General features: G+C 38.9%; 1 protein-coding gene across 12 annotated transcripts in view; it reads right to left on the bottom strand.

Annotated features, from left to right (window-relative positions):
* sas (stranded at second) overlaps positions 1-12,790 on the bottom strand; it is a 375,038-nt gene that overhangs the window by 65,283 nt on the left and 296,965 nt on the right. For 11 of the 12 annotated variants that reach the window (XM_053770852.2, XM_070096094.1, XM_053770855.2 and 8 more), the window contains one exon: positions 1,189-2,793. The exons of the other annotated variant lie outside the window; for it this stretch is intronic. In XM_053770852.2, the coding sequence (XP_053626827.2) occupies positions 1,189-2,793 (1,605 nt within the window). The remainder of the gene's footprint in view (positions 1-1,188; positions 2,794-12,790) is intronic. 12 annotated transcript variants of the gene reach the window in all.

Here is a 12,790-nt window from a genome sequence, read left to right as displayed (position 1 = left end):
TCACGACAGTGATAATTCACAATGAAGAGTACCATATTACAACTAATAATATAAAAAGGATCAATAATACACATATATAAATACCCTTCACCTAATTACTTTGATATAAAATTTGGCCTCTGTACAGTGTATTTAATACAATATGGTGCAGTACACCAAAAAAAAAAAAAATTAGTTTATATACCTGTATTGCAAAATTTGTTTTAATAAATGAAAAGATTACCAAATAAACAACATAAGCAAATTAATCATGATAAAATTTTATTTTTAATTTATCTAAATGTATCAAAATCACAAATGTTGAAATGAGGAACAGAAACATGCATATTATACTTGACCAAACTGAACACTTATATTACAAGACAAGATCATGTACACTTAATTTACTAATGGTAAAAATATACTACTGAACGTCGCAAGCACATCAACAGGAAAGTTAATAATAAAACCTTCACTACGATTATTGTTAGTAAAAGCAAAACATTATCAACTATAATTTTAGACCCAAACTATTACACAATAAATGCAGCAATAGCCAGCTAATATTTACCCATAAAACAAGCAATGTAAAATAATACACTTTTAAGCGTACATAAATAAGCAACACAACCCACTAATTCTGATTACATCCACTGGATCATCTTAAGATTTGCCCCTTACCTGTCCCCAAGGAAAACTGTTAACTAAAGTTATGCAAATTCTTTATTTGCCAATTTTTTAACATTTCATCAAAACTAACCTAATTAAATTTTATGCAATATAAAACAGTTTAGTTTACCTAACCTCTCGAAGAATCAGTATAATTTTTAACTATTTTCCTTGGGGGGAAAATCTTCAAGTGACCCCATACTTGCTTAATTTGCTGAAAATACTTCAGGCAAAAGGCCCATGTGATCCTGCATTCTGGCACGCTTGAAGCCAATATAATGGTGTAGTTTAAAATATATCTGCCTGTGTTTCCTCAGCAAAGGTTAATACCCTATTTTTGTTTTTTTTTTCATTGTGGAAACTAAACTTGACTGAACTATGATCTTAAGTGCACAGTTGATGACTAGGCTACAAATATTTATCAAATATATATACATATACAGTAGTAGCCTGTGACAAATGTATCCTCACCAAAGCTTCAACAAAAGCATTTCTAAATGTTCCCTGTCCATAGCCCAAATAGTTTTTCCATCTCAATACCTTTAATATGACCCTCAATGTTGGTCTCGTTGATGACAGGAGCAAAAACATCTTCAGGAGTAATAGGAGGTTCTTCACTGGTTGGTAGAGGAGAAAGGTCTTCAGTGATAGAGGATAAATTAAAAATTAATCTTTCCTTTGACTGATTAGTGTTACCTCTATTTTCCTTAGAGACATGAGAATTATCAATATGTTCATTTGTGAGATCAGAGTCTAAAATGTGTTCATTGTGAAGGAATCGGTTCTCTTTATTATCCTTGGGTACATGTGAATTTTCTTTATTTTCATGAGATAAATGGGCATGATGTTCATGTGAAACAGATAGACTTCCTCTATGTTCATTTGGTAACAGTGACCCTTCTCTATCCTCAATAGGTAGATATGAAGTAGTTTCATAATCAGTGGATAAGTTATCAGTGTTTCTGTGATGCTCATTGGAGAAGTGATCTGAAGCATTTAATATGATAATACTACTTGGTGAAATTTCTGAAGCCAGAATTTCAGCAATACTGTCATTACCAGAATCCACAGAATGATTTGAAAGGGACAAAACTAACTGATGCTCACCAATTGCTGCAGAATGTGAGATTTTATCTTTGTCTGGAGATGAACCAACTTCATTCTCCTTGATACTTGTGAGTAAGGATAATGGAGTACCATCTTCTTCAACATAATTGGGTAAATGTGTATCATTTTTAATGGGCAGTAAAAATGAAATCCCTGAAGTATCTTCTATATTGCCATCAAGTACATGTGAAGTTTCATGATCCTTGGTGTCTGAAAGAGATCCAAATTCTTTTCCAAAGCTAGAGTGAAGAGAAGCAGGTATTTCTCTTGAACTATCATTTATTTCAATGTCTTTCTGATCCTCCACAGTCATTACTGAACTATTGCGTTGTGGAGTGATGAGTTGATTTAGGTTGCTAGGCAAATTTGGTGAAGTTTCTTTTGTCATACCAATACTTACTTCCGAGTTCTCAACTTGCCTAGGAGGTACTCCAGTTGAAGTATCCTGAGGAATATTTCCAAGCTGATTATGCTTGTTGAGTAAATCATTTAGAGAGATGAACGGCTTCCATGATCTATCAGATGCTGCTTGGTCTTCTGGAATAAGTGTATTCCTCACTAGATGAGAATTCTCTGTAACAGTAGTATGCTTTGGATGGGATTCAGTGGAAGACCTAACATCCACAACATCAGGTGGGTTTAAAGAAGATACATTATCAAATTCCTGGTTTCTGTCAAAGGGCTTGTTCATTATCAGTACATTTTCATGCTCATTTGTATTTTTTTGCTTTGTGTTGCTCAAAGCACTGTGACCAAATTCTACTGGAGGATTATCTGTAACATCTCCAAATTTGTGTAATATATTGTGGTTGAATGAATTAAAATGGCAATCTGGCACAGTACAGCAAGGGTCATCAGGGCTGGGAACAAGCATACAACTGGTGTTGAAGTGTGGTGGTATTTCAACATCAGGGCATCGAGGCTTGCAGATTGCTTGACCATCAGCTTGACAGGTACAGTGACGTCCACATTCTATTTCTTCCATGAACTGCATACCAGGAAGGCATCCCACATGGGAAGGAGCCAATTCAGCTTTACCTATAACAGACCACACATAATACTGGGATCTATTATATGCAAATTAGAGTTCCATTTTTTGCAATATTTACCACTGAACTGAAGATGTAAAATAGTGTATCTCGTAAAACACAGATGACCACTATAACAAAACTATTGATATCATTCTTATTATTTCAATGCTTGAATTAAAATAATTTCTATCCCATAATTTTAACTTAAATATTTGCCTAACAAAAGCCACCTACTACAAGTTTAAACTGGCTCAAACTCATGATTATCACCTAATAAAAATCTATTATTCATATAATATATTTACAAATACTGTATAAGACAAACTATAAGTTGTAGCTTTCCGTAAAAGTAATACATCATAAATAATAAAGCTCTTTTCAGAAACACAAAACCACCTCACCTGTCTACCTTTTGTTGGGAGACAGCCAGTGTTAAAAAACAAGTATTTGCCTAATAAAAACACTAAATTTGACATAAATAATAAAGACATGAACTGTTTCTGCTGATAACATTTTCTAATAGTCTTTAATGATTGCTACATGATGTACACTAAAATCAGTACAGTAATCTATAAGTTTTCATTGCTAAAAAATCCCTTAAAACAAGCTTGTTAATTCTTCATAGCTTAGGTTAAGTGAATAAACGTTCATTCATGAGCATCATTCATTTGGTGAGTTCAGCGTTTTTGTGGTGCAATTAATATGAGCTTGCATGCATTTGAAATCCAAAACTGAATTCAAAAGACAAGTCTCATATCATGCATAAGTATAGGTGTTTATTATAGATACAGTGGAACCTCAAAAATCGAATGTATCACATATCGAACGTTTCGAAAATAGGACCATTTTTTCGGACAAACTGTGTCCCTATTATCGAACGCGCCCCTATTTTCGGACCGCCTGTACGGGACCTGTCTGCCGCCCGCTCTGTCTGCGTCCCCGCGCAGGCGCCGTGAGCAGTCTAGCTTTGTTTATGCTTGAGTGAACACTAACCTGCGCTCTCATTCACTCATTTTACGATTATTTCGTTGTGTTTAGTGCTTGTGGGACTGTGAAATAAGCTGCCATGGGCCCAAAGAAACTTGCTAGTGGTACCCCTGTGGTAAAGAAAGTGAGAAACACCATAGATGTGAAGAAGGAAATAATACAGGAGTATGAGAGTGGTGTGAGACTTGTTGAGCTTGCCAGGATGTATGGGAAAAACAAGTCGACCATCGGTTCTATCCTGTCAAAGAAAGAAAAAATCAAGGAAGCTGATGTTGCGAAAGGTGTTAATTTAGGGAGTGGATGAGGTGCCTTCTTCAAAGATTAAGAAGATTTGTGCCAAGTGGAATGATGTCCAAATGTTTGTACAGAAGTACCACCCTGAGCAAGCTGAAACAAGTCATCTTTGCAACAAGTTCAGTGACAGAACCATGTCCCATTTTAGGGAAATGTTAAAGAGGCACCAGAAACAGAGGACTGTGGACAGTTATTTTGTGAGACAGGGGTCCAGTGACTCTCAAGCTGGTCCTAGTGGCATTAAAAGACAGAGAAGGGAAGTAACCCCAGAGAGGGCTTTACCTGAAGTCCTCATGGAGGGGGATTCTCCTTCCAAACACTAACCCCAACTCCCTCTCTCCTCCTCCCTATCTTCCAGATGTCATCACCAATCTTCAATAAAGGTAAGTAAAAATGTTATTTTATATGTATTACTATACATAATTAAAACTATAGTATTTGTTGTATGTAAAACTGTAATTAATCTCTATAAAATGTATTTTTTTGTGAATATTTTTGGGTTTCTGGAACGGATTAATTGTATTTCCATTATTTCTTATGGGAAATATTGCTTTGAATTTCAGACTTTTCGAATTTAGAACTAGCTCCTGGAACAGATTAAGTTCAATTTTTGAGGTTTCACTGTATGCATATCAGTAACATGCATTTAAAAGAAAAAGAAATATGTATGTATATATATAATGTTACACACATGCGCACACACATGCACAACTTATAAAATACTGAGAGGAATCAACAAGGTGGACAGGGACAGGATGTTTCAGAGATGAGACACACTAACAAGGGGGTCACAACTGGAAGTTGAAGACTCAGATGAGTCACAGGGATGGCAATATAAACACAAATGCAGTATAATGTGATCCTTTATTGACTACGTTTCGCCCACACAGTGGGCTTTTTCAAGTCACAAACAGAACTACCTGGGGTGGAAGGAACGCGAGTATTTATAGTCCGGCTGAGGTCAGGTGAAGAATGCTGCATCTGATGATGTACCGAGTTGGGTTGTAGAGTCTAAAAACTTGGGTAGCTTGGAAAGGAGACTGGACAAGTTTGTGAGCAGACCTTCTACAGTGTTCTTATGTGGGATAGCGATGAAGAAGTTTCTTGGCAAGTGGTTCAGCTATGTTATAGAAGCCACTATTCTGGTTGAAGTTGTCGGATATAGAAATAAGTGATGATTCCAGGATTCTTCGGTATTGAGTGTTGTCTTCTGTGGCGATAAGTCTTGAGTTTCTGTAGTTTATCAAGTGGTTGTGTGAATTACGGTGTTGTACGCAGGCATTCCTTGTGTCGTCAGACCTGCTTGCGTATTGGTGTTCTGAAATACGTGGTTGGAGGTCCCTTGATGTTTCGCCCACGTATAACTTGTTGCAGTCATTACAAGGGATTATGTATACCCCTGCAGAGGATGGAGGCTTGTCCTGCCTACTACTGGTGATGTCCTTGATGGTCGTGGTTGTGGAGGTAGATACGTACTTGGAATGATGTTTTGGCAAAGATGTTGGAAACATGTTTGGCAATGGAGTTGGTGGGAAGGACTATGTATCTCTTCTCGGCAGTGTCTTCTCTGGGTGTGTTGAAGATGTTTAGTGCTCGCCGTCTGCAGTCTCTGATGAACACATCGACTCCAGGTTGAGGGACTGATTACCTCATTCTCCTCCTGTTCTTCAAGTTTCTCCTATGTATGGACTGATGAAGCCAGGCTCAGAACAAGGGAAGAAACTTCTGCACACCATGCCCAGCAACCCCAGACCTGCCAGAATGTACGGCCTGCCAAAGACTCACAAGCCTGGTATCCCACTGAGGCCCATATCCTCGGGAATAGGCAGTGCTCCCCACCAGCTCTCAGGAATTCTCGCCAAACACCTCTCTAAACTCTTGGGCACTATCAGTCCAGCACATCTCAAACACTCAGGTGATCTTCTCAATCTCATTCGCAACATCAACATCAGGAACAAGAAACTTTCCAGCCTTGACGTGACTTCCCTATTCACCAAAGTACCTACTGCACAAGCCATCGATCTCTTGCGCAGGAAAATTGACGATTCACTTGATCTTCCCATTCCAGCCAGCGATTTCATCGACCTTGTTGAACTATGTGTTGGCTTTACGTGTTTCTCTTTCGAAAATCACCTCTTTCAGCAGACTTTTGGACTACCCATGGGTTCGCCACTCAGTGCAGTCCTAGCGAACCTATACATGGAACATCTAGAAGCCGAACGTTTCTCCACCATTATTCCTTCGTCTGTCACCTGGCTCCGTTATGTTGACGACATTCTCCTCATAACTCCTAAACGCTTCAACGTTCAAGCTCTCCAAGACAAGCTCAACCAGGTCGAGCCTTCAATCCAGTTCACACTTGAAGAAGAGGTCAACAACACTCTTCCTTTCCTTGATGTTCTACTCTGCAAAGCTGACCACGAACTTCGTTTTAAAGTCTATCGAAAACCCACCAACCAAAACGATCTTCTCCACTTCTACTCTCACCACGACACCAAAACCAAACGTGGTGTAATTATAGGCTTCTTCCTGCGTGCACTCAGAATCTGCAGCAACGAGTTCCTTGAGGAAGAATGCACTATAATTGAACAGGTATTTTCCAAACTCCACTATCCTCGTCACTTCATCAGAGACTGCAGACGGCGAGCACTAAACATCTTCAACACACCCAGAGAAGACACTGCCGAGAAGAGATACATAGTCCTTCCCACCAACTCCATTGCCAAACATGTTTCCAACATCTTTGCCAAAACATCATTCCAAGTATCTACCTCCACAACCACGACCATCAAGGACATCACCAGTAGTAGGCAGGACAAGCCTCCATCCTCTGCAGGGGTATACATAATCCCTTGTAATGACTGCAACAAGTTATACATGGGCGAAACATCAAGGGACCTCCAAACACGTATTTCAGAACACCAATACGCAAGCAGGTCTGACGACACAAGGAATGCCTGCGTACAACACCGTAATTCACACAACCACTTGATAAACTACAGAAACTCAAGACTTATCGCCACAGAAGACAACACTCAGTACCGAAGAATCCTGGAATCATCACTTATTTCTATATCCGACAACTTCAACCAGAATAGTGGCTTCTATAACATAGCTGAACCACTTGCCAAGAAACTTCTTCATCGCTATCCCACATAAGAACACTGTAGAAGGTCTGCTCACAAACTTGTCCAGTCTCCTTTCCAAGCTACCCAAGTTTTTAGACTCTACAACCCAACTCGGTACATCATCAGATGCAGCATTCTTCACCTGACCTCAGCCGGACTATAAATACTCGCGTTCCTTCCACCCCAGGTAGTTCTGTTTGTGACTTGAAAAAGCCCACTGTGTGGGCGAAACGTAGTCAATAAAGGATCACATTATACTGCATTTGTGTTTATATTGCCATTGTGTCGGTATTTTATACCATTTATTTCCAGTCACAGGGATGTTAGGAAGTATTTCTTCAGTCACAGAGTTGTCAGGAAGTGGAATAGTCTGGAAAGGGAGGTGGTAGAAGCAGGATCCATACATAGCTTTAAGAAGAGGTATGATAAAGCTCATGGAGCAGGGAAGGAGTGATCTAGTAGCAACCAGTAAAGAGGCGGGGCCAGGAGCTATGACACGACCCCTACAACGACAATTAGGTGAGTATATGTGCGCACACATATGGGGCCAGGAGCTGTGACTCAACCCCTGCAACCAAAAATAGATAAGAGACTACACACACTTGCACTCATATATGACAACCAGCATGGCTTCTGCGATGGGAAATCCTGTGTCGCAAACCTATCTTCTTGAACTGTAAGAAGTCTTTCAACACTGTACAACACAATAAGACTGATTTAAGTAGCATCAAAAGTAGTTCAAATGGAAGATTTCTTTCTTCTAACCATGGGTCCTAAGAAAGCAAGAGCAAAGGACAGTGCTGAGAAGAAAAAGAGGATGATTTGCATGGAATTAAAGCAAGAAATCATTGATAAGCAAAGACCAGGTACATAGTGTAATAAGGTAAACATAAAAATTGTACATAGCGACCACTGTCGCAACCCCACAATCCTCCTCCCTCCGCCATCCACGTAGTGACATGTTTTATTCATTCTAGAGTATATATCAGGTTTCTATGTTATTTATATTGTTTATTATGTCATATTAGATGAATTGTGACAAATAAATAAGCCGTAGAGTTGATATGTATTAGGGTTATTCTGTCATGCCTCCTGAGAGCAGGAATTCAGCTGGAACAAATTAATTGCATTTCAATTAATTTAAATGAGGAAAATTGACCCAGCATACAAACAAATCAGGATACGAACAAGTCCACGGAACGGATTAAGTTCGTAAGCCGAGGTTCCACTGTATGTATTGGTAAGAGAGGAGGTGTCCGAGTGGGGTTCCACAAGGGTCAGTCCTAGGTCCAGTGCTGTTTCTTGTATACAGGTATTCCTCACTGAACGATTGATTTCTGTTCCTAAGAGTGGGTCATTAAGCGAATTGGTCGTTAAGTGAGGAGCCACCCCTTATTGATATTTCCAGCATACTGTACTGGTAGTGGGTTTGTGTCAACCATCTTTAGATATTGTTTAGATGTCACCTTTGCACCATTTGTAACATTTTTAGTATATTAAAGAAAGTAAAATACACATACAGTACACTGGTCGGAGAGTTGGTTGTAAGTCCGAGTGGTCATTAAACAGGTAAAACGTTAAGTGAGGAGTATCTATGCATGACATAAGAGAGGAATACATTCAGAGGTGTTCCTGTTCTTAGATGATGTGAAACTAAATAGAAGAATATAAGCAGAAAAGGATCAGATAAGACTACAAAGGGATCTAGATAGGCTGAAAACATGGTCTGACAAATGGCTCCTGGAGTTTAACCTCACCAAGTGCAAAGTCGTGAAGCATGGGGAAGGACATAGAAGACCACAGACGGAGTACAGGCTAGGGGTCAAAGGCTGCAAACCTCACTCCAGAAAGAGGATCTTGGAGTGAGAATCATACTGAGTACATCCCAAGGTGCCCATCAACCAAAGAATCACTGCAGAATATGAGCACCTGGCAAACCTAAGAATAGTGTTTTGGCATCTAAGTAAGAAGTCATTTATGCCACTTTACACTGTGTCTGTCAGGCCCATGTTGGAGCATGCAGCACCAGTATAGAACCAACAAATGGTCAAACATGTCAAGAAACTGGAGAAAGTGCAGAAGCTTGCAACAAGACTATCCTGGAGCTAAGGGGTATGTCCTATGTGGAGAGGTTAGGACCTCAACCTGACCACACTGGAGAACAGGAGGGATAAGGATGACTTGATAACTTATAAAATACTGAGAGGAATTGACAAGGTGGACAGGGCCAAAATGTTTCAGAGATGGGACACAGGAACAAAGGGAAAGAATTGGAAGTTGAAAACTCAGATGAATCATATAGATGTTAGGAAGTATTTCTTTAGCCTTAGAGTTGTCAGAAAGTGAAACAATCTAGAGTGAAGCAGTGGAGGCAGAATCCATACATAGCTTCAAGAAAAGGTATGGTATGGCTCTTGGAGCAGGGAGAGAGTGGACCTAGTAGCAGCTAGTGAAGAGGTGGAGCCAGGAGCTATGAACTGACCTCTGTAACCACATATATGTGAGTACATACACACACACAATCATCTATTACACAAATGTCAACTATTTGAAAAGTCTAAAAATGCAACCCCTTTATGGGAGGTGCCTTAATGTTGCTGAGAAAAATCTTGATCTAGTGAACTTTACTCATTTCTATCTTTCCTTGGATCAAACCAAAATGCTTCCCATTCCTCAGGTTCTATATGACCCCTACAGCTGTTGAGTTACAAAACAAGGACCCAATCATGACAAGGAATGAATATATTATTTGAATATTCACATGGTCAGTCAGCCAGACATGCAGCACACGAATCAAAATACTAAGAACCGTACTATTGGTACTGGTGTTAAAGAGTACTGTACTATTGATACTGATGTGAAATGAGTACTGTACTACTGATATTGGTGTGAAATGAGTACTGTACTACTGGTACTGGTGTGAAATGAGTACTGTACTACTGATATTGGTATGAAATGAGTACTGTACTACTGGTATTGATGTGAAATAAGTACTGTACTACTGATATTGGTGTGAAATGAGTACTGTACTACTGATATTGGTGTGAAACGAGTACTGTACTACTGGTACTGGTGTGAAATGAGTATTGTACTACTGGTACTGGTGTGAAATGAGTACTGTACTACTGATATTGGTATGAAATGAGTACTGTACTACTGGTATTGATGTGAAATAAGTACTGTACTACTGATATTGGTGTGAAATGAGTACTGTACTACTGATATTGGTGTGAAACGAGTACTGTACTACTGGTACTGGTGTGAAATGAGTATTGTACTACTGGTACTGGTGTGAAATGAGTACTGTACTACTGATATTGGTATGAAATGAGTACTGTACTACTGGTATTGGTGTGAAATGAGTACTGTACTACTGGTATTGATGTGAAATAAGTACTGTACTACTGATATTGGCGTGAAATGAGTACTGTACTACTGGTATTGGTGTGAAATTAGTACTGTACTACTGGTATTGATGTGAAATAAGTACTGTACTACTGATATTGGTATGAAATGAGTACTGTACTACTGGTATTGGTGTGAAATGAGTACTGTACTACTGGTATTGATGTGAAATAAGTACTGTACTACTGATATTGGTGTGAAATGAGTACTGTACTACTGGTATTGGTTTGAAATGAGTACTGTACTACTGGTATTGGTTTGAAATGAGTACTGTACTAGTGATATAGGTGTGAAGTGAGTACTGTACTACTGATATTGGTGTGAAATGAGTACTGTACTACTGGTACCAGTGTGAAGTGAGTACTGTACTACTGATATTGATGTGAAATGAGTACAGGTCAGCCACTACTAATCCAGCAATCAGTTATCCGGTTCCATCAGTAATCCGGCACTAATTTTGGCTAGCATAATTTCAAATTTCATCATTATACTGACTCAAATCATTATACTGACTCCAATTTCATCATTATACTGACCCAGAAATTGTGCAGATGGTTGTAAATCCACAGCTGAAAGCCAGTGGAGGAGAAAACAGTGATGAAAATGAGGAAGATGAAGTAGAAAGTGTTTCTATTGATAGGTTAATTAAGTGTATTATAACCTAACTACTCTGTAATCCGGCAAACTCACTAATCCGGCACACTACGGGTCCCAATGATGCTGGATTAGTGATGGCCGACCTGTACTGTACCAATGATATTGGTATTAAATGAGTACTGTTCTACTGGTATTAGTATATGAGTACAGTAGGGCCCCGCTTTTTGGCGTTTCGCCTTATGGTGTTCCGCTAATATGGCGATCTCATATTATGATCAAAACTTTCTGTACGGCAAGTGGTCATTCAAATACGACGCACGCCACCTGGTTTGTTTACATTCTCCATGAGCACATCTCTTTTGGGCACATTAAATGCCTAATTTTAAGTCAATATAGACATTTTCATTAATCTATGATATTTTCTTCAAAATTATATAAGAAACACGTTACATAGCATATAAACATGCTGTTTATATGCTATGGAGGTGTGGTTGCTGGTTGGAGGGAAAAACATTATGTAATACTAATAATAATCACTCTTGGGCACATTAAATGTCTTATTTTACATTAATATAGACATTTTATGTGTGGGTGGGGTTGGGTGGTGAGGGCTGCCCTTCCTGGCTACCCATACTTCCCAACCTGACTTCATACAAATAAAACTCACCTCTCACCCTACATTAAGACTACAAATATTTTAAAGTAATTAATGAGTGTACTATATAGGCATTTTATCACTCTCTATAGGGAGTTTAATGTTGTAGTAGGTATAAGTGGCCAGGTAGGATGCCATACGTCTCACACGACTTTCTACAAATAAATACTTTTCACTTCTCGCCCTTCATTAAGACCATTAAGACTACAAATATTTTAAGTTAAGTAATATGTGTACTGTATAGTAGGGCCCCACTTATACGGCGGGTTAGGTTCCAGGCTGTCGCCAGAAAGCAGACATCGCCGGAAGGCAGAACGCCATTTTTTCCATTTATAAATGCATATAAATGTCAGACAACAAGTTTACACTAAATTATATTAAGTTAGTAATAGAACCAGGCATTAAAAACACACAAAGTAAAATACATTCACAGTAAATTCATTACTTATCTTAAAGTATTTGTAATCTTAATGTAGGGAGAGAGGTGAGTAGTACTTACTTGAAGGAAGTCAGGTGCAGGTAGCCCAGGCATAGGTAGCCCTGGCTCCCCATCTCATACTTAATATACGATATTTAAAGCATCCCAGAGAGGTAAAATACACATACAGTACACTCATTATTTACCTTAAAATATGTGTAGTCTTAATATAGGAAGAGAGGTGAGTAGTACGTATTTATTTGTAGGAAATCAGTGTAGGTAGCCGGTAGGTGTAGCCCGCCTGGTCTACACCTACCGGCTACCTACACTGTGGCCCAGAGACATATTATTAACATCGACATGCCTTGTTCACTGAATTTAATCATTTCTAACAACTACCTTTAGATGCCATCATAAACGAAGGTAGAAGTAATGAATAATTCATGCCGAAAATTGTAAACAAAAGCGGAGTGAGGGAGTGGCTGGGCCAAATGCAGATTCATACACATTTTCTCTGATG

Source organism: Cherax quadricarinatus, chromosome 4, assembly GCF_038502225.1.
Source record: "Cherax quadricarinatus isolate ZL_2023a chromosome 4, ASM3850222v1, whole genome shotgun sequence".
NCBI lineage: Eukaryota > Metazoa > Arthropoda > Malacostraca > Decapoda > Parastacidae > Cherax > Cherax quadricarinatus.
Note: the sequence above shows the minus strand (reverse complement) of the source record. Positions and strands in the feature narration are given on the sequence as shown.